The 21751-nt window shown below is 54.9% G+C and overlaps 1 protein-coding gene across 1 annotated transcript; it reads left to right on the top strand.

Moving 5' to 3' along the window:
* Positions 1-11095: 11095 nt before the first annotated feature.
* On the top strand, positions 11096-21496 carry CARHSP1 (calcium regulated heat stable protein 1). Its single transcript, XM_075564304.1, has 4 exons — positions 11096-11217; positions 18186-18350; positions 18920-19042; positions 21112-21496. The coding sequence occupies exons 2-4, from the start codon at positions 18193-18195 to the stop codon at positions 21272-21274; spliced, it is 444 nt and encodes a 147-aa protein (XP_075420419.1). The 5' UTR covers positions 11096-11217; positions 18186-18192; the 3' UTR covers positions 21275-21496.
* Positions 21497-21751: the final 255 nt, after the last annotated feature.

Below are 21751 nucleotides of genomic sequence, written 5' to 3' on the forward strand. Positions count from 1 at the left end.
TGAACAAGCAACCTCACAAAGCTTAGGTCAGGGGGCGGGGGAAGGGGAGGCTTGGGGCCCCTGGAGACCCTTTGGGTGCCTGGTGGCCCTGGCCACCCCTTCCCCAGTGGACTCAACTTTCTTGGCTGGGAATGAGGAAGGTTCTGCAGATCCAGCTACCCCTTGCAGTCCTGGGCTTCCTACAGGCTCCCTGCCCACTCACCCTCTTCCCAGCAGGCCTGGCTAAGGAAGGGGCTGGTGGTCTGGGGATCAGATCAGGAGGAAGGAGGGGCCCAAAGGAATGGCTTCAAAGGTGGTTGGTGTGCAAGGCCCCGCCGGCGTGGGCCTGGGGAGGCAGCGGGACAAGCTGTCCCTTCCTAAGGGGCTAGGCATCACCAGAGTGCCCAGCCCACCCCCTGAGTCCCACCCCACCCCACCCCACCAGCCCTATAGCCCTGTACCAAGGACTCTACACACTCATTCCTGGGCTGCATATCCAACTGGGCTCTGTCTGTTCCTCCTGGGACAGCCGCCCTGGGGTCGGTGGGGGCGGGTAGTGGGAGAGAGAGTGTGTTTAGGTATATGACAAGGTGTGATAGTGCCTCCAGGTTGAGTGTACCCTCGACAATGGTTAAAATGGCAAAGGTCACTATGTTTTAAGACAGTTTTTTAAAAGCCGATTAAAACCACTCCTGTGAAAATCTAAATGGATACCGCTTACACGGATCTAGCAGCCAAGTTCAGTAACACAGTAAATGGCAAAGGCTGGCACTGCCGCTGCTGCAGAGAGCTCAGCGCCATCGGGCACTGCTGGTGAGCCAGTGCACACGCACGGCACCACAGAACGTCGGAGGGCACCACACGAGCCAAGTGGGCATAGAAATTCCATCGTGAGGCTGTCGTTCGCTGCCGCTGAGTCGGTTCTGACTCATAGACCCGACGGACAACAGAGCAAAACACCACCGGTCCTGCGCCGTCCTCACTACGGTGCTCTCGTGCGAGCCCATCCTGCGAGGCCGCTGTGTCAGTCTGTCTTGTCGAAGGTCTTCCTCTTGTTCACTGGCCCTCCACCTTGCTAACCACGATGTCCCTCTCCAGGGACTGGTCTCTCCTGACACAGGATGTGGAGAAAGTCTCACCATCCCCGCCTCTAAGGAGCATTCTGGCTGTACGTCTCCTGAGACCCATTTGTTGGTTCTTTTGGCGGTCCATCCGGTGGACTTTCCATAATCTTTACCGGCACCACCGCTCAGCTAATCTTCCGTATCCCATGTCCCACTTCACCTGCCTGCACGGTGATTGAAACGCCGTGGCTTGGGGCAGGTGCACCTTTGTCCTTGCTGCCCACACTTTAGAGAGTTCCTGTGAAATGCGTCCCGTGGTCGCCTGGCTGCTGGCTGCGTCCACGTGCGCTGGCTGCGGATCCAAGCAAGATGACAGAAATCCTGGACCTCTCCCGTCTTTTCTCCGCCGATCGCGATGTGACTCTTGGTCCAGTGGTGAGGATTTGTGCATAGAGCAGGATGGCGATATCAGGGTGGCGGCCAGCGTTGGGAATCTGCATTGGCAGTCTCCGTGGGAGGAGGGCACAGAAAGGGACAGGTGGGGACAGGAGTCATGCTTTGGAGAAGGGAGTCTCCAAGTCATTCCAGCCGTCAGTCCGGAAAGAGCTTCCCACGTCTCCCTCTTTCTGTTTTGAAAGTTCTCTTGTGCTTTGGGCGAAACTTCTGGAAGCACCTTCCTTCTGCAGTCAACCATCAGTGGAGGCACATTTGGCTGCTGAGGTGGGCTGCCGTGCATGCACCCTACCCGCTTCCCCTGGGGGTTCCGGCCCCTGCCCCTCCCTCTTCCGTCTGTTACTTTGGGCACGTGCTTTCCGTGTTGAATGTCCTGAGGAGGAGGACCGTGTTCCTCCCTGGTTGTCTGCTCGCTTTGAGGCCTGCTTGCTGTTGGGCTGCAAGGTGACCCTGGGGCGGCTTCAGTTCCCGGCGTGGAGGGGGTCCACGGGCCATAGCCTCGCTCCGGGGTTCCGCCTGTCTCGATCAGACCAGTGCATCTAGCCCCTTGCACAGCTTCCTCCCAGGGTGTTTTCAGAGCAGTCTGCATGGCAGCCGGGCACCACTCCTTTTTCTTCTGGTTCCAGACAAGTCCTCAGGTGGATTGTCTCCTCGAGCCTGCTTCCCGTCACTCTCCTTTGCTCCAGATGGGAAGAGATCAACAGCTTCCCCATTAGGAGCCCTGGTGGTATAGTGGTTATGAGTTGGGCTGTGATCTGCAAGTCTGGCTGTTCAAAACCACCGGCTGCTTCTTGAGAGAAAGACAGGCTTTGGACCCCTGTTCAGAGTTACTGTCTCAGAAACTCACAGGCCAGTTCTACCCTAAGAGTCGGCATGGACTGTGATGTTGTTGTTTTTCTTCCTATTGATTTTAACCATCAAGTTCACTAAAGGGAATTTGGCTCAGTCCAGCTCCTGCCACCTCTCCCCACACGCCCTCTGCTGAGCTTTAGCCACCAGGCATTCCTGCCTCCCTCAGCACCTATGCACGTGATACCCTCTCTGGGAAGTCTATGGACTTCCTCAACTTGTGAAGAGATGAGGTCATTGGGGACTTCCCCAGAGAAGCCCTGGCTTCCTCCTCACCTGGCCTGGTCATGTTGAATCACCTACCCCACTGCCATCGAGTTGATCCTGACTCATAGTGACCCTATAGGATCCAGTAGAACTGCTCCATGGAGTTTCCAAGGCTGTAAATAATTTCCAAATCAGCCTGCCTCATCTGTCTCCTGAGTTATGGCTAGTGGACTCGAACTGCCAGCCTTGGGGCCAACAGCCTGGTGCTTGATGCATGGCACCACCAGGACTCTGGGTGCTGGCAGGATTTTATACGCTTGGGTGATGACCGGCCCTGCCCCTGCCTTCCCTGGGAGGATGCAGCTACGGGGCAGGGCCGGCATGTTTTATGTAGGCCAGGACTTAGGCACCGTAACTACTGGCAGGAGGACCTGATGCCACAGGTAAGAAGGATGAGTGATACTTATTGGGTAGAAATCTCAGACCCCGGGCCTGACCTCAGCTGTTCGCCTCTTTCCAGTCCAGCAGCCATGCCCAGGAGGCTCAGACCATGGGCATTTGGGAGATAGAAGCCCTCCCTGGCTGATAGGGCCCTGAGGTGGGGCACCCTCTGAGCCTCCGAGGCTTATCCAAGGTGCCATATGGCATGGTGGCTATCAGCAATGCATGTGCCACCGCTGCCAGGAGGCAGGATCCTCTGGGGCGGGGACAGGTTGGGCACTTTAATTATGGATATATTATGGATATATATTATGGATATATCACCCTGTCTGGCTTAAACATGATCATATTTTGCTCCCCAAACTCTCTCCTTCCTATCAAACCCAAACCCATCAGGCGCGAATTCCCCATTCCCGCCCTGTCACCAAGTTCCCCACATCAACGTCCTGCCTGCTGCTACTTCATATCAGGCGGACCAGGCACCGTGCGTCCTTTACATGACTGAAGTATGTCACTCAGCATACCGTGTCTGAGGCTCATGGGGATTCCGGCTCCCTCTCCAGTGGAGTGATGTTCCCGTGGGGACCGCCTGGTGTTTATCCATCCACCTGCTGGTGGGTACTCGGGGGGTTGCCTCCTCTGGGCTGCTGTGAATGAGAATTGGTGTGCAAGTTTGTAGGCGCCCCTGTTTCAGCTCTTCCGAAGGGCAAATACTTAAGCATGGAATTGCTGGGTCATTTGGTAATTGTATGATTAACCTTCTGAGGAAATGTCCCTTTGCCTAATCGCTGCATCATGCTGCCTTCTAAAGTGGGACCACATTTTATTTTCTGATCCCAAAGGCCAGGACAGACACTGGCAAGAATGATAGTTGAGCAGAACTTTACCTTATTCAGGCTCAAAATTCAGAGAGTCTGCCATGAGGTGAGACCAAAATATGATACTTTTATTTCCAGCACAAATAAACGTATTATTATTTATTTATTTGCTGTGTTATTATTTTTTTAAAATATTTTATTGGGGGTTCTTATAGCTTGTATCACAATCCATACATACATCCATTTCGTCACGCACATTTGTACATATGTTGCCATCATTTTCAAAACATTTTCTTTCTACTTGAGCCTTTGGTATCAGCCCCTCATTTGCCCCCTCCCCCACCCTCCTTCTCTCATGAACCATTCATAATTTATAAATTTTTTTTCATGTCTTACACCCACCTCTGTTTCCCTTCACCCACTTTTCTGTTGTCTGTCTCCCTGGGAGGGGGTTACATGTCAGTTCCCCCTTTCTCCCCCCACCTTCCCCTTCCCCTCCCGGTATAGCTATTCTCATTATTGGTCCTGAGGGGTTTATCTGTCCTGGATTCCCTGTGTTTCTCTTAGATCTCTCTGGAGCTAGAGTTATACCTCAGTCCTTGGTCCTGCATGAGAAAGAATTCACACCAAAGCCTGGTTCATGATCCAAGTGAGTTTTATGAGAGTTAGAAGAAGTTTCAGGTTTACACGGCACCCATAGGACTCCTCCCGACCATGCAGCCTGGCGGGAGCGGCTCAGTGTCACGCAGACAAAGTCTGTCTGGACTCTGGGCTCTTGCCTTTTCAAGGATTCCATGGGGAGGCATGGTGGACGACCCCTGATTGACCCCATTGGCTGAATTGAATTGACCTGGCCTAGGTGGGTCAATCCAGGTTTAGTGCCCACCCATGCCTACCGGCGGGAATCCTGAGCCTCTGAGCATGTGCAGTGCACCACTCCTTTGTTTCTGGTGGCTTGGCTCTCTGGGAATGCGTTAATAGACATTTTTTTTAATCCTGCGCTAGCCTGCCTAACATTTCCAGCTCTTATCTGTACCAGTGTACATGTTCTGGTCTAGCCAGATATGTAAGGTAGAATTGGGATCATGATAGGGGGAGGAAGCATTAAAGAAGTAGAGGAAAGTTGAATGTTTTGTTGGTGCTATACTGCACCCTGACTGGCTCGTCTCTTCCTTGTGACCCTTCTGTAAGGGGATGTCCAGTTGCCTACAGATGGGCTTTGGGTCTCTACTCCACACTCCCTCTCATTCCCAGTGATATGATTTTTCATTCCAAGTCTTTGATACCTGATACCTGATCCCATTGACACCTAATGATCACACAGGCTGGTGTGCTTCTTCCATGTGAACTTTGTTGCTTCTCAGCTAGATGGCTGTCTGTTTATCTTCAAGCGTTTAAGATCCCAGACGCTGTATCTTTTGATAGCTGGGCACCATCATCTTACTTCAACACATTTGCTTATGCACCCGTTTTGTCTTCAGCAACCATATGGGGAAGGTGAACATCACAGAATGCCAGGTTATTAGAACTAAGTGTTCTTGCATTGAAGAAGTACTTGAATTGAGGCCCAATGTCCATCTGCCATCTTAATACTTAACATATCAATATATGTACATAGATCTATTACCCTATTGTTATATATAAATATATTTACATGTTTATATTTAGACCTCTATAAATGTCCTTTGCCTCCTAGTTCTTTCCTCTATTTCCTTTTACTTTCCTCTTGTCCCACTGTCAGGTTTGGCGTTCATTCAGTTTCAGTAATTCCTCTCAGCTACATTGGCCTTGATTAAGCCCCACCAGGCATCCTATGCCCTCTTCTCCATGGATTTTAGATTACTTGTTGTTCCTTTGTCCCTGGATTTGGTAACATCCCCTTCCTCCCCATCCCTCTCTCCCGTGTCCCCTCTTACCCCCACCCAACCATCAGTCCCATTGTTTTCTCCTCAGGATTGTTTATCTTGCCTATCTTATCTAGATAGACATGCAGAGGCAATAATAGGCACAAAACCAAGAGAAAGCAGGAGAAAAACAAAACAAAACAACAACAAAAGAAAAGCCTCTGAATCAGCAGTTCTCAACCTGTGGGTCGTGACCCCTTTGGGAGTCAAATGACCCTTTCACAGGGGTTGCCCGATTCATAACAATAGCAAAATGACGGTGATGAAGCAGCAACGAAAATAATTTTATGGTTGGGGGGGTCACCACAACATGAGGAACTGTATGAAAGGGTCGCGGCATTAGGAAGGTTGAGAACCACTGCTCTAAATAGTTCCAGGTCTGTTTGTTGGACTTTAGGAGTGTGTTCCAGTCGATTCTGATGGGGTGCCATGCCCTGGCCCCAAAATCTATATTTGGTATTCCCCGGACTTCACTGCTTTGCTCCCTGTCACCCCAGTGTGGTGGGGTCAGATTGGGCACCATGCCCACACTGTCTCCTAAATGTGTTATTTTTTTTACTTCTTTTTAAAAAAAATCATTTTATTAGGGGCTCATACAACTCTTATCACAATCCATACATACACAATCCATCAATTGTGTGAAGCACATTTGTACATTAACTGCCCTCATTATTTTCAAAACATTTGCTCTCCACTTAAGCCCTTGGCATCAGGTCCTCATTCCCCCCTCCCTCCTTGTTCCCCCTCCCTCATGAGCCCTTGATAATTTATAAATTATTATTTTGTCATATCTTGCCCTGTCCAACATCTCCCTTCATCCACTTTTCTGTTGTCCATCCCCCAGGGAGGAGGTCACATGTAGATCCTTGTAATCAGTTCCCCCTTTCCAACCACCCTCCCTCTACCCTCCCAGTATCGTCACTCACAGCACTGGTCCTGACGAGATCATTCACCCTGGATTCCCTGTGTTTCCAGTTCCTATCTGTGCAAGTGTACATGCTCTGGTCCAGCCAGACTTGCAAGGTAGAATTGGAATCATGATAGTGGGGGGGAGGAAGCATTTAGGAACTAGAGGAAAGTTGTATGTTTCATTGTTGCTACATTGCACCCTGACTGGCTCATCTCCTCCCTGAGACCCCTCTGCAAGGGGATGTCCAGTGGCCGACAAATAGGCTTTGGGTCTCTGCACTTCCCCCTTCATTCACTATGGTAAGATTTTTTATTCTTTGATACCTGATCCCTTTGACACCTCATGATTGCACAGGCTGGTGTGCTTCTTTCATGTGGGCTTTGTTGCTTCTGAGCTAGATGGCCGCTTGTTACCTTCAAGCCATTAAGACCCCAGATGCTATAGCTTTTGATAGCCAGGCACCATCAGCTTCCTTCGCCACTCTAAATGTGTTATTTTTTTTAAAATAAAAACATCCCTGTGGTTCATCAAAACAAAATAAATTCAGCTTCCACGTATTAGTAGGTCTTCAAGGAGAAAATCCTGTGCAATTTATCTTTTGATGCTTCCAACGTGCTCAGGTCTGAGCTGTCGTTGTTACCCCATCGCAACGGCACCCAGAATCCCATGGTTTTCCTGCAAGAGCTACACACACAGGCTGTTGTTTTCACTGCTTCTGGTGGTGGGTTGGTTTTTTTTTGTGGAGTTGTTGATCTTGTCAGGTGTTCTGGCATCTCAGCTACAGCATCAGGGTAATTCGTACTTGTGAACCTGGATCAAGAATTTTTGTTGAGAGTGAAGTTGTAATTAAAGGGAAAAGCAAAACATTTTCAAACGAGGCCTCCACTCAGTTATTGATAATGTGGTAATTCAATATAGAAAGATTTTACAAAGCAATTTTGTTAGAATCTAGGAAATACTTCATTTAAGAAATTTGCGATTGTGCTCATCACATATTGTTTGATGATTAAAATTGATAGTACACGAATGATTGGGGCAGGGAATGTGCAGATGTGCTTTATACAATTGATGTATGTAAATGTATGGTTTGTGAGTTGTATGAGCCCCTAATAAAATGTTTTTAAAAAATTTTAAAAATTGATAGCACACACTGCTAAGGAACCTGTATTTCCTGCCACATGAGGAGGCCCCCTTTGGCCCCACCCCGGGGGTGATGCTTGTATGTGTGCGACTCTGAGTTAATGCACTGGGTGGCTCGAAACCCAGCGACACCACCGACAATGCTGAAGACAGCACTCTATCAGGAATGATAAGCCAGTGTTTGCAGTGATTGCAGGTTATGAGTTGTAATTGTAACCATGATGCATGTCAAAGGTGGGCATTGACTAGGAGACTGACGAGGAACACATGCAGTTGAGTGATGGTGCTGGAGAAGATACTGCCAAAGAACTGCCAAGAAGTGCAGCCAGAATGCTCCCGAGGAGCAAGGATGGGGAGAACTTTGCCTCATTACTTTAGACATGTTGTCAGGAGAGGCCGGTCCCCGGTGACGAAGGACATCGTGTTTGGTAAGGCGGAAGGGCAGCAAATAAGAGGAAGACCTTAGACAAGACGGGCGGACACAGTGGGTACAATGGGCGCAAACACCAGAGCCATTGTGAAGATGGCACAGGACCGGGCGGCATTTCCTTCTGTTGCACACAGGGTCACCGTGCGTCAGCGCCAACTGGAGGGCACCTACCAACAACAGAAACTATTGTTTGATGTGAAGAAGCCTTTAGGGATGTCCTGGGTCTAAGGCTGGTCTTCCAATTATTGATCCTAAATAGCATTGGGTAAGGTTCCCATTACCGTGACTCAACCAAGACAGGGTTGTATTGTTATTTAAAACTATGATCTTGGGGGCGGGGAGGGAGGGGGAAAATTAAGAGCTGATGCCAGGGGCTTAAGTGGAGAGCAAATGTTTTGAGAATGATGAGGGCAATGAATGTACAAATGTGCTGTACACAACTGATGCATGGATGGATTGTGATAAGAGTTGTATGAGCCCCTAATAAAATGATTAACAACAACAATTGATGTATGCATGGATTGTGATAAGTGTTGTATGAACCCCCAATAAAATGATTAAAACCAAAACAAAACAAACTATGATCTTTTGTTCATCACCGTTTTGCTTGGCACTCATTTAAAAAATATTGCATTAAAATGCGAAATATCCCCGTTTCTGAGTTTCGCTAATGCCCGCTACCATTTTGTACCTTGCTTACTTAAGCCTGAGCTGGCCTCGCTGCTGGTGCTGTTAAGTGTCATCTAATGTTTCCACCCACAGCGACCTTGCGACCCAGTTTATCTGTGGCTCCACCTGAGCGCTGATGCTCTTGGGTGACTGGGGGTGGAAAAAGAAGGTAGTCCCACTTTCCTGTGTGTTGGTTGTCCTCCCTGGGTGACTAGGATGCAGGCCTTCATGGTTCTACAGGACTTAAAACAAAACGTAAGGCTGAGAGAAGACTCGATTCAGTCATGAGACCAGGTGGGTCCCAAACAGCAAAGTGTATATCCTGCCTGGGTGCAGGCATCAGCTGGAGGCACCAGCCCGAGTTCAAGGACTAGTGCTCTTATATATGGAACACACATGAGGAAGGGCTGGGCCCCTCTGGGGTGGGAAACCCAGGCTGAGGTCATCTTGATCAGTTGGCCTCATGAGAGCTCCAGGCAGTCATTTTCGGTCGTCAGGGTCCGTTGATTCCTCCTTGGCCGTCACTGTCCTCAGTTCACTGGTTTCTAACAAAGGCACAGCTGTCCTGATTGTGCAGAGCTTTCTACAGGGTCAGCCTTGGGGACGAACTTTATTGGGGGGGGCGTGTTTGCTAGGTTTCTGGAATGGTTTACCCCCGTTCTTGCTTCCCACCACTGGGAGAATTCACGCGGCAGAAGCACATGTGTAAATCCCAGTGACTTTTGTGAGGGAAAGGGACGTTTCAGGTAGTGCAATCTCAGAAAGTACATGTTATCTCTGAACGTGTGCAGGGCTGCATGACAGGGGCCGTGGGAAAGTTTGCAACTGCAAATGGCCTTTCAAGGGAGCATGGGAAAACACGTGGAATGGATATGGGAACAGGAGTGTGGAGTCAGCATGCAGAGCCACCAGCAGGAACCAAGAGCAGGAAATCCCAAGGGAGTGAGAGCAGGCTCTGAGGGGGGCACGCAGGTGGACCTGCCCGTGGGAGGAGTCTCATCGCCCACTTGCAGAGCACACTGGAACGAGAGAGGGAGAAAAGAGCCCGTGGGCTGCTTTTGTCTCCTCCCAGCCATAGTGGCTGGGGAGGCAGGGTTGAGAGTATTGGCTGACCTGATTGGCTGAGTGTAGGCATACCTGTGATGTCATATCGCTGGTGCCTAGCATTGTGTGTGGGCCCCATGTTTTCCCCCTGTGTCTGATTAGTGTGCCTGATTTCTTGCCAACCCCTTTATCCATACGTGGCATGGACAGCCAATTTTCCTGTAGGCATTTGGGAAGGTAACTCCGTTTATCCCTAATCTAGTGACCTGTCAGGCTCAGGGGCAAACAAGGAGCAATCTGGGTTCTTAGCAGACTCTATGAAGTCTTGCACAAAACACTTATAATTGAAGGCTACCCTTCTTCAAAGAAGCCTTCCTGGCACAATGGTTAAGTGCTCAGCCTCTAACTGAAAGGTTGGTGGGTGGGACCCATCAACAGGGGCTCCGAGGAGAAGACCTGGCGGTGGGCTTCCCTAAAGATGGTGGTGTAGGAAATCCTGCGGGGCAGGTTCTATTCTGTCCCTGTGATCTGTGATCACGTGGGTTGTCCCATTCCTGAAAGAGAGAGAGAGAGAGAGAGAGAGAGAGAGAGAGAGAGAGAGAGAGAGAGAGAGAGAGAGAGAGAGAGGAGGAGGAGGAGGAGGAGGAGGAGGAGGAGGAGGAGGAGGAGGAGGAGGAAAGGAGAGGAGGCAGATGGCTGTCAAATACCAACCTGCACCTGCGTCCCCAAAGGTGGCCTCATGCTCAGAGGATGCAGGCGGGCGGGTAAGTCACTCTGTGTCTGTTTTCTGCTCTGTCAGATGGAAGCTAACTCCCAAAGACAATGGAAATATAAAACATTTACAGCTTTTCCCCTCCTTTTCTGCTTTCCTTTCTTTGCATTTATTTTTTGTTTCCCTTTCCCTCCTTCGAGATCCTTGCTTGTTTTCCCTCTCCTCTTTCCTTCCGGCCATCCCTCCACTTTCCAGGGGCTAGCGTCCCGCCCCCGCTCCGCCTCCCACCTCTCGCTGGACCCGGGAGCGCACACAAAGGTAATGTCCAGACCGCTCGGCACCGCCCCGCTCCGGCCTTCCCGGGTTCCTGCCGCCGCCCCATTGGTCGGGGAGCTTCAGGGGGCGGGTTTGAGGGCGGGTCCACAGTGAGCCCGCCACGCCCCTGCCTTCCAGAGGACAGACCGCAGCCCCCATTGGCCGGAAAGCCCTAGGGGGCGTACCCCGGACGGCAGCGAGCCCGCTCTCTGACCACACCCCTCCACCGCTTGGCTTTTGCAGTCCGAGTCCAGCAGTTGACTGAGCGGAGCTGATTATCCGGTAGGGAGCTTTTGGGGAACCCAGGAGGGGTGTGGTGGGGCGGTCCGGCCCCGAGGCCCCGGGAGCCGCAGGGATGGGGCGGCTGTTACCTTTTCTTGATGCCCCTCGTGCAGTGCCCTCTAGCCCCTGGGCGATGGCCCGGGGCCTGCGGGGAAGAGCCGGGCAGCACCCTTGGGAGGGTGGGTGTGGCACCAGCTGGCCGCGCGGCGGGCAGACTCCAGGCGGCACTTCCCTCCCGGCCACCTGTGTAGTGTGTGCGCGCGGGCCAGCTTCCTCCCGCGTCTGGGCCGTCGCGCTCGCCCGCTGGCTGGGCAGGAGTGAGGGGCCGCGGGCGGGGGCGCTGGGTGTTGTTAGGGGCCGCCCCCCCCACTCCGACCGGGCCTCGCTAGCTGGGGGCCAGGTGGCCGATCCGGGCGATGGAAAGGAGGGGCACTGCCCTGTCGCCGCTGATTGGCCGGCGTCTGGGGGAGGAGGATCCTGGGGCGCGCTCGCGGGCTGTTTGCGCCCGGATGGGCGCCCCCCCACCCCCGCCTGGAGGAAAACTTCTCCCGCCTCCGGACTCTCCACCCCGGCCGCTCGTGCAGGCGGGAAGCCGGGTTCTTTTCGTATTTTTTCCAAAGGCAGCCCCTGGCCCAATAGCTTGTGCTTTGCGCGGTTGGTTGTGTCTTTTTGTAGGGCATGCGTGGGTGTGGGGGGAGGGAAGGGAGGTTATCTTCCAGGCACCCCCCCCCCCCCACACACACCCTGTTGTCAGAGCTGTGGGCTAATTACAAAATAGAGGAGGCCGTCCTTAGCTTCAGTTTCCCCACCTGTAGATTTGGGATGAAGAGCCCTGGAGGAGCAAATGGTTACGTGCGGGAGCCAGTCTGGGTGTTGGCGGTGTGAACCAGCCTAATAGTTGAGAGAGAACACCTGGTGATCGATCTGCTCCTTTAGGATGTGGGTAGAAAACCCAGCGGGAGACCAGATGCTCTGACTTGTCTGTGGAGAGTAGTGTAAATAGTGGAGATCAACTGCCAGATAGATACTCTTCCCCACCCACTACCCAGCCACCAGTCTCCTTGCAGGTCAACCCCACACCCGCCTTTAAGTGGGTGTATCCAGGGGGTGTATGTATACTCCGTAGAAAACAACCGTGTGAGGCAGAAAGGGACACTTCCCCCAAAGCTTAGATGGCAGAAAGGGGAGACAAAGATGGGGGACCGAGGCAGGAAGTGGGCGGAGTGCTGCTCCATTGAGGAGATTGCAGGAAACAAATGTGTCAGCTGCTGGATGGGAAATGCATTCGCTGTGTAAATTTGCACCCAGACAATAAAAACAAACCCCCAAGGGGTTAGGCTGTCACATGGGATCACTGAGACCCCTGGTCCCTAACAACAGTAGATTGGGATAAAACAGTTCCTGCCATGAGGGCCCTGTGAGGCTGAAAGACGATACTTTTCAATTTTTCTTATTTTCTATTACTGGGCCGTGAGCGCCCAGTCTTGCCCCCTCCGATCCCTGCTCCACTCCAGCACCTGCACAAACATCACATCAAATTTCTCTTCCCTAAAAAATTGCTACATGAAAACCAGCTGCCCCCTCTGGGCTGGATGGGGCATCCTTAGGGTCCCCACCTCTGTGTACAGTGAGGTCGAACATCTGGCCAACCCCCCACAGCCCTGGAGCAGGTCCTGGACCCTGGGATTTTGGGGTGGGGTTTGGGGGTGTGCTGGGAAGGGAATCATCTCTGTCCTGCCCCAGGGCTAGTCGAAATGGCAGCCTTTGTGAGCCAGCTGCAGTACAGGGGCTAATGGGAGAGTGGGCCAGAAGGCTCCAGGCCTGCTGCTCTGCTGGGGGAGCATCATTTCATTACTTCGGCCGCTCTGGGGATTGACATTATTTGGTCCCACTGGACAGGTGAAGGCACTGAGGCAAGGAGTGGGAGCTACGGAGGGCTGGCGTGGGGGGTGGGGGTAAAGGGCAGAGTCCTGACCAAAAACCAGGGCTTGTGTTCAAGGGGGGGTGGGAGGGGGAGGATAGATAGAGGGGCAGTGAGTGCATGGTGGGAGGGAGTGGGAGAGCCCAGGTGGGCACCCCTGCCAGGGGAGGGACTGGTCTTTCTGACCCTAGAGGGTCCAGAGTTGGCTCTCACTTCATGGGCGGGTCCTGTCAGCAGCTAATGGGAGGCTGTGGGAGGGCTCACTGTCTCAGTCGCTTCCCCGTGGGCTGGCTGGGCTGGCTCTGTTTCCGGTAGCCTCTTCCCGGCATTCCTGGACCCCAGTGGGCGGGGACACTTCCCGGCCAGGCCTGGCCTCCAGAGGGGCTGGGCCACAACTCCGCAGCTCCTCTGCCACTCTGTTGGGCCATGAAGCCCCTGGCCTGCTGTCAGATGCCGACTCACTCAGGTTCCTGCCAGCCCCTGGCCACCCTCTGCCCGCCCAGACCCCACTCTGTTCCCAGAACAGTGCAGGGGCCTATGGACAAGGCTTGCCCAGTGCCCCAGTCACTGGTGCCCCCTGCCCTCAGGCCCACATGGGGGGGGGGGCTTCTGCCCAGCTAAGGGTGCCACTTAGGCTATGGGGTTTGGGCGTGCAAGGCATCATGGCCTCAGTTTACAGACCAGGCCACCTGTGACTCTGGCTGCCCTCCCTCCACTTCCCCCCTACGTCTCCCACCAGGATGTGGCAATGTTGCCACCGAGGCAGAGCTGTCCACACACAGAGTGGCAGGTCTCACCAGCGCCTCTCTGGCAAAGGCTGCACCTGTCCCATCCGAAGAGGTTCAGGCAGGCCTCATGGAGTTAGGGGGTCTGATCTGCCCACCGAGCCCTCCTCCCCCACCTCCGAAACCTTGGGGTAAGGGTTTGTGGAATTACAATCTGGACCCTGCCCTACTCAGGCAGTGGGCACTCCCCTTTCTCAGGGGGGGACCCACCCGGGGGGGACCCCACACCCCCAGCCTAGAGGTCCCACAGCTACAGAACCTCATGGAAACCAGACAGCTCACTCTTCTACAGGGGGCTGAGCGGGTGTGGCTTTGCAGAACCAGCCCTGCAAAAAGGCTCTTGCTTGTCACCCCTCCAGGAAGACTGCAAACCCTGTCTCACTAAGGTGCATGGAGCTGCTGGAGCTGCTTCTGGGTAGGGTGGGCCTTTGGGGCAGAAAGGAACAAAAGGGAGGTGGGGGAGGTGTGGAGAGAGTAGAGAACAGATCCCTGAAGCACTGGATTCCCAGACCCGGTCCCTGGGAAGGGGTGAGCAGGAGGTACCTTCCCGGAGGACTTGTAGGCACCTGTGGAAAATTCCCAGGCTGTCTTGGGCTGAGGCCCCCTTCTGCCCTTTCTGCAGGCCCTGCTGCTGGTATGCCTTCCTGGGGGAGGGGGCGGGAATTGTTTTACCTCCTAAGAGCCTCCTGCTTCTGCTTTTAAGATGCACTCCTTCCCCACAAGACTCCCCTCCCCTGCCCCCTCTCCCCCTCCCTCCCTCCCTCCCACTGCCCCACATGCACTGCTCTTGGTGTTATTTATTGGGTGTGACTGGGGCTCTCAGTTTACCTAGGAGCTGAGCTGTGTAAACTGCTGGGTGGGTGTCTGGTCCACCCCACCTGCCCTCGGGCTTCGGGAGGGCAGCAGTGCTACTGTCTCTGTGTCCGACACTTCCTGCACATAATCAGTGGCCCGGGATTGCTCATGAAGCAGGTAGACACCCCCCGCCCCCCAACACACACACCCTGTCCTCAGGAGAGCCTGTGGGCGTGTGTGTGTGTGCGCGCGCGTCCTGGGTAGCTAATACAACTCCATGCGTGCACACAGACAGGCACGTGCATGGACACTTGTGATGGACATAGGCACCCCTGACACCGCAGTCAGAACCTGGGCTGTGGCTAGAGGCCCACAGGACCTAGCGGATGTGGTCTAGAGTGGTTTGTACCCCAAGCCCCCACCCTGCTGAGGGGAGCTGTGGTGTTCAGGGAGGGGGGGTCCTGCCTCATCCAGGGGCCACTCCCAGGCCAGATCTGTAGACAATGACAGCTGCCTGGACCATGCCCAAGGGTACAGTGGGGAGCTACTTACAGCAGGGGGCAGCAGGGTCCCCAGATCTGGCTCCAGGGTGGTGGTTGTGGGTGCAGCAGCCTGACTTTGCCCTAGCCCTCCCCCTCCAAGGCTGAGAACCAACCGGTTCAATCTGGTTTGAGCCCTGCCTAGAATTTGCATGCTCGCCAGATAGGCCTCTATTTGAACCAGATGCCAGCTGACACTTACCAGATACATTAGGAAACACTGTTACAATGTAGGTTCTGATTCCGGATGTCCGGTGGAGTGGATAGAACCTGAAAGAAAGGGGTGTAAGCTTTATCCCGGCCTCCTCCTGCTGAGCCCTACCCCCAGCAGGTGCCTCTGTGCCAGGCCTCTCTGCACACCCGTGTTGGCACACGACGTGTGTGCATGCATGTGTACGTGTCTGCACCTGTGTGACAGCGTACCTGTAAAAGGTACAGCTGTGTCTCTAAGGTGCTTAGGGCATACCAAGTACTCAGGAAGTACCAGTGACGGTTCCAGAGGAATGTTGAGGTCATCCTCTGCGCTGTGCCTGAGACGCTGCTCCCTGGCAGCCCCTGGACTGAGACCCTGACCCCGCTGGGCATGGCCCTCTTTGGCTCTAATGAGAGACTGTGCATTTGGAGGGTGAAGGGTGTGGGGGGGGTGAGAAGAGGGGCTCCAATGGGTGCAGCCAGGAGTCTGGGGACAGATGGGTGAGGGTGAGGATGACAGGGAGCAGGCCCGCCCTGGCCCCTCGCAGACATTAGGATGGTGGCCCCTGCACTCCGCGGGCACTCCACTTGGCGTCTCGGTTCCATCCAGCTCTCAACGGCCCTGCTCTCTGTGGTGACTGACTCCCCGGGACCATCTGGAGCTGGAAACTGCAGTCTCTGATGATCCTGGGTGTCTGTTTACTTGCTTGTTTTTTGGCTCCACGATCACCAGGAGTTGCCACTGGGGACAGATTTGACAATGACTTCATGACGATGGTTATACTAATGAACCCACAGCCATCGAGGTGATCCTAAGAACAGACCCTTGCGGGAGCAGTCTCGTTCTCCTAAGGCGCAGCTGGTGCCTTTGACCCGCCAAGCTTGCAGTTAGCAGCCTAGTGCCTAACCCATAGCACCGCCAGGACCCCTTGTGACAACACTAGCAGACAGCCACGGGGCGCTTGTTCTGGCTGGACGCGCACCAAGGACCTAGCGTGGATCATTTCATTCCACTTTCTTGGTGTGAGGTTGGGACCGTTGCCATCCTCATTTTCCCGAGGAGAAAACCAAGACTGAGTAACTTGCCCAAAGTCACACAGCTGGCAGGCCCTGGGGTTTGCAGTCAGATGCGCCTGACCCTGGAGGACTAGCTGGGGAGGGTGGGCGTGGGGGTGCGGGGGACGGACTTTGGGTAGAAGGAATGCAGGAACTGGCCCTCTGCCCTTAGCCATCAAGCTTCCACTGGCCTTCATGGGGCCCATGGTGGGGCTTCTCCCCTGCCTAGAACCCCAGGCTTCAGAACATTCCGGGACTCTGTGACCTGAGCTCTGGGTCATTCTGGAAGCCTGAGCCCCCAGCCGGGCAGCCAGGCCTTTATGAGGTGGGGGCCCGCCTCTCGGTCTTCCCTGACCGCAGCTGTGAGACGGGACAGGAGGTAGCTGTGTCACTTCCTCCAGAAGACCAGCCGGCCACCTCCCTTCCCAGCCTGCCAGGGGCATGTGGGGAATGTGGAGAATGCGCTTGCCCTTTGGGGACCCTTTTCCCCTGGACTCAGCCTGGCTTAGAGGCCTTGGGTTGAGAGCAGACATTGCTAGGTTATGGGGACATATGGTCACTATTGGTGCGGGGGGAGGGGGGAGGAGTCAGGGGCAGCAAAATGGGGTTCAGGTTGCCTGAGTTGCTGGGCTTTTTAGAAGGATCTGGGAACCCGGAGTGTGAGCAGAGTGAGCAAGCTGAGTGACCTTGGCTGCTGGCCCTGGCCTCCTGGCCCTGCCTTGAGGTGACCTTGCTTGAACTCTGAGCTGAGAACGCCTCCTTGTCCTGGGCAGGGACTACTCCCCCCATCGTGTCACCTTCCTGGCCACCACCGAGGCCAAGGCCTCCCTGGGGCCTCTGCCTCCAGAGACGGGATCCCACCCATTTATTCGCTGTGCGGTGGACACAGCAGCCTTGTGGCTAGGGACTAGGAAACCCCTTGGAGGCCTCCCTTCAGCCACACGAGGGGACAGACACCTGTGTGCTCTTGAGACTGGGATCCCTTACCAACAGCTCACCAGGTCCCGGCAGGAGCCTCTCTGGAATGTGTCCGGGAACTCGCCTGGGGCATGCAGTGTGGTCCCTTCTCCACTGGGTCTCCACAGCTGGGTCAGCACCTTTGGGAACTATTTGTCCACCTGCCTCTAGCCCCTCTGTCCCTCACCTGAACTTTCCTTTATTTTCACTTCCCTGATGGAGCCCTGGTGGTGTAGTGGTTACTTGTTGGGCTGCTAACCGCAAGGTCAGCAGTTCAAAACCACCTGCAGCTCCTTGGAAGAAAGACAGGGCTTTCTACTCCCGAGAACAGTGACAGTCTTGGAAACTCGCAGGGGCAGTTCTACCCTGTCCTATGGGGCCACTGGGAGTTGGCATGGACTGGATGGCAGGGAGGTTTTATTTTTTCCTCCTCTTCTCCCTCCCACAAGTAGTTCCTAAGTGCCTGAGGGTGTTAGGGATGTTGAGGGACAGGGCTTTCCTGTCCTTCCATGCTGCCCTGTCCCCTGGAGCCTCTGCTGAGGGCATGGGTGGCCCTGGCATTTCCGTGCTTGGCTCTGCCACGGGGGTGTCCACGGCCAAGCAGGCTCAGCCTGGGGACTCGGCGGGTTCCAAAGCATTGTCCGACTCCCTGGAGAGGCGTGGGTCTTGGATGGTAGGTTCCTGCCTGGCCTGAGCCCCAGAGAGCCCCCTGTGTATCTCCAGGTCCACCATGTCATCCGAGCCTCCCCCTCCGTCGCAGCCCCCCACCCACCAGGCTTCGGTCGGGCTGCTGGAGAACCCGAGGGCCCGAGAACGCTCACCATCCCCGCTGCGAGGCAACGTGGTCCCCAGCCCGCTGCCCACTCGCAGGACAAGGACCTTTTCTGCGTGAGTCTCAGGCTGGGCCGGGAGGGGCCTCGCTGAGAGGCCCCTGGTCCTGTGTGTCAGATAAGGAGCCTTGTGCAGCATGGGGTGACAGCAGTGAAGCTGGGGAGATGCCCTCTGAAGTTTGAGGGTGCTGGGCTAGGCTGCACAGACCCTGAGTGCTGGGTGAGCTGGGTGCCACAAGTGGGAGACCCTGGGCTCTGGCGGGTAGCGGGTGACCTTGGGGATTACCACGCAGACACAGGACTGGGGTCAGGGAGTAGAGGCACAGTCCTCTGGGTAGTGCTTAGACTTAGCCCAGCACCCTGCTTCCAGCTGGGGGACTAAGGCCCGGACTTTTCCAGAGTCCCCCAGAGAGTCAGTCTTCAGAGCGGGGTCCTCTGGAATCTGGGGGAGCGGCTCCCAGAGCTGCACAATGCACAACCTGGGCGACGGCATGGCGGCCCCGGCCATGGCTCCTCAAGGCACGGCTGTGGTGGGGGGAGGCTGGGAGGAGTCACCCCAGGAGGGAAGCGACCTGTCTTAGAGGGCGGGCATCGGGGCGCAGGGTTCCTCACACTCTTCCCTGCCAGGACCGTGCGAGCGTCCCAGGGTCCTGTCTACAAAGGCGTCTGCAAATGCTTCTGCCGGTCTAAGGGCCACGGCTTCATCACCCCAGCTGACGGCGGCCCTGACATCTTCCTGCACATCTCTGAGTGAGTCAGGGACTGGATGGGAGGTGCGCTGTTCTGGGCTGGCTCTGTGGAGGGAGGGGGCCGTGTGCCACTGGACCCTGTCCCTGTTGGTGACAGCATGCCTGGAGGGGGTGGGGGAGTGGGGTGCAGTGCTCTGGCGGTGCTGTGTGTGGGTGAGCACTGGACTGCTATCCCAAGGTTGGCAATTCGAACCCAGTAGCAGCTACTCATTGGGAGAGATGAGGCTATGTGTTCCTGTAAAGTTGTCGCCTGAGAAACCTGGGATAGGCTCAGAATCCACCTCATGGCCATGGTCTTTGCTGTAGTTGAGGATGGGGCTGTGTCACTGTGTGTGTGTGTGTGTATGTGTGTGTGTGTGTAAATGTGCGTGAGAAGGTGTAAGTGGTGTGTGTGTGAACAAGCGGCCCCTTTGGGTAGGCCAAGGAGGTACGTACAGGCTGTGCAAGGCTCACGGCCACTCGGTGCACACAGTTCCGAGCCCAGCGCTGTTACATAGCAGGCCGGCCTTTCTGGAAAATAGTTTTATTGACTTAGAACTCCTATATCATCTACGTCAATAGTTCAGCAACAATAATAACAAAATAAATCAGAGGAAAAACCTCAATCGGAAAGAAAGCAGGAAATATTAAAAACCAGAACAAATTTCAAATGGGTCAAAAGGGAGAGTAAATGATACGGTGGTTCATTTTTAACCTAATTCCACGGGCTGCCACCGACTACAGTCCTCGCTGTCTGCTGTCAAGCCTAGCTCCACCCCTTGACTGTGGTCACAGGGGATTCAACAGAGACTTAAGCCACGTGTGGGCCCTGCCAGTGGATTTGGGGCTTCCCGATCGGGCCGGAGTATTTATAGGGAAACGACCCCCCCCCAGAACGGTGCAGGCAGGTGCTGCAGCCTCTGGCCTGTCCTGTGTGCGGATGCGTGTGCAGCGTTTATGCGTGGCCCTGTGTATACATTGTCTTTCCAGGAAAGACAATGCTTTACAAAGATACACATGGTGCTGAGGAAAAATGAGTTATAAGAAAAACACAGGCGTGGGAGGGGGGCTGGAGGAAGAAGAAGGATGGAGACATGGGGTGCCTGCCTCTGCTGCCAATTTAAACCTAAGCTTCCTAGTGGCCAAATCAAAGAGGAAAGTAGATTAGCTCTAAACACCAGTCAGAACACGCCTGTTCCCAAGGAGCTAGCTGGCCCTGCTGCTTGGGGTCAGAAGGGATCCTCCTGGGTGAATTGGTGACTCACCCTACGGAGTAAGAGCACCCTCCCTCTTGGGGAGGTGGTGGGGGAGAGCACCGCAGCCTGCAACTAGCTCTGGGCACAAATGGGGCTTTCTGGAAGGCTTGCTGAGTCCTCAAGGGTAGAGAGGCAGCTCAGTGTCTGGGATCCTGAGGCTCAGGAGACTTGGCCTGGCCTGGCCCCACCCAGTCTGGCTGTCTGGCTTTCGGCTCCTCCCCTTGGCCTTTTGCCCTCATGCGCCTGTGAGCGCTTTCCTTCAGCCCTGGCCCACCCCCTGCAGGCTCCTCCCACTTTCTGGTGGTCCCAGTCTTCCTGGGCTTATGGGGGCCTCCATGCTTTCTCTGCCTTGGCCACCTTCCCTCCGTGTCTCTTGGAAGGATGCCAGTCCGACTGGATCAGGGCCACCCTGCGACCTCACCTTAGTTCAGCCCATCTGCTGAGACTCTTTCCACACAAGGTGGTGTGCACAGGCAGTGGCGATGAGGAGTGGGCCATTCGGGCTCATAGTGACCCTCGAGGGCTGAGAAGTGTCCTTCGGGGTTTCCGAGGCTTTAAGTCTTCACCAGAGCAGACAGCCTCATCTGTCTCTCTTTGGGGTAGCTGTTGGGTTCGAACCGCTGACCTTGGGGTTAGCACCTCCATAGCCCACTATACCACCGACTGGGCTGACTGAGAACACAAATCCAGCCATCACAGAGCTGGCACCGAATAGCAAGGCATGGTAGCCCTGGTGGATGGGCATAGGAGCCATTCCTGAGGAAGGGGCTGGTGCCTGGGGAGGGTGCCCAGGACCCTCCCGGGTGGGCCCTGACTGCTGTGTCCATCCCTGCAGCGTGGAAGGCGAGTACGTCCCCATGGAAGGCGACGAGGTTACCTATAAGATGTGCTCTATCCCGCCCAAGAATGAGAAGCTGCAGGCGGTAGAGGTGGTTATCACCCATCTGGCCCCTGGCACCAAGCATGAGACCTGGTCCGGGCACGTGGTCAGCTCCTAGGACATGCCAGTACCCCTTCTCCTGGGCTCGTGGGGGACGCTGGGGAAGGTGGACGGGGAAGGCGGTGGCAGCACCGGATGGACCTTTGGAACAGCTTGGCCTCTGCCCAGCCCAGTCCTCTCTGGTGGAAGGGACGGGCTGTGTGCTCTCAGCCCCCAGTGCAACCTCTGACGGTGATAACCATCTCTGACCACCTGAAAAGCATTAAAGGCATGTGAAAAAGAGAGGTGCCCCTCTGGTGACCTGGGGGGGGGCAGGGGCTCCTCCTCTCCTGGTGTGCTGGCTCAGAGGCCCAAGGTCTGGCCTGCCACCTGGGGTGGGGTCTGTGCGGCTTCCGGGATACAATTCTGCTCAGTCCTGTCTCTCCACAGCTGGGGTTCGGGGTGGGGTCTGTTGGTGGTTCATTTCTGGGCTCAACTGGAGTGAAGGGAGCTGGCTGGGGGGGGTGCAGGGGGGGGAGAAAGAGGTGCCTTTTTG

The sequence above is a fragment of the Tenrec ecaudatus genome, chromosome 12 (assembly GCF_050624435.1).
Source record: "Tenrec ecaudatus isolate mTenEca1 chromosome 12, mTenEca1.hap1, whole genome shotgun sequence".
Lineage (NCBI taxonomy): Eukaryota > Metazoa > Chordata > Mammalia > Afrosoricida > Tenrecidae > Tenrec > Tenrec ecaudatus.

Bases quoted from the DNA above. Each gene is read 5' to 3' on its own strand.
- CARHSP1 (XM_075564304.1), top strand. From the start codon at position 18,193: ATGTCATCCGAGCCTCCCCCTCCGTCGCAGCCCCCCACCCACCAGGCT. The intron at 18,351-18,919 runs GTGAGTCTCAGG...CTTCCCTGCCAG, and splicing joins AGGACAAGGACCTTTTCTGC to GACCGTGCGAGCGTCCCAGG. The intron at 19,043-21,111 runs GTGAGTCAGGGA...CCATCCCTGCAG, and splicing joins ATCTTCCTGCACATCTCTGA to CGTGGAAGGCGAGTACGTCC.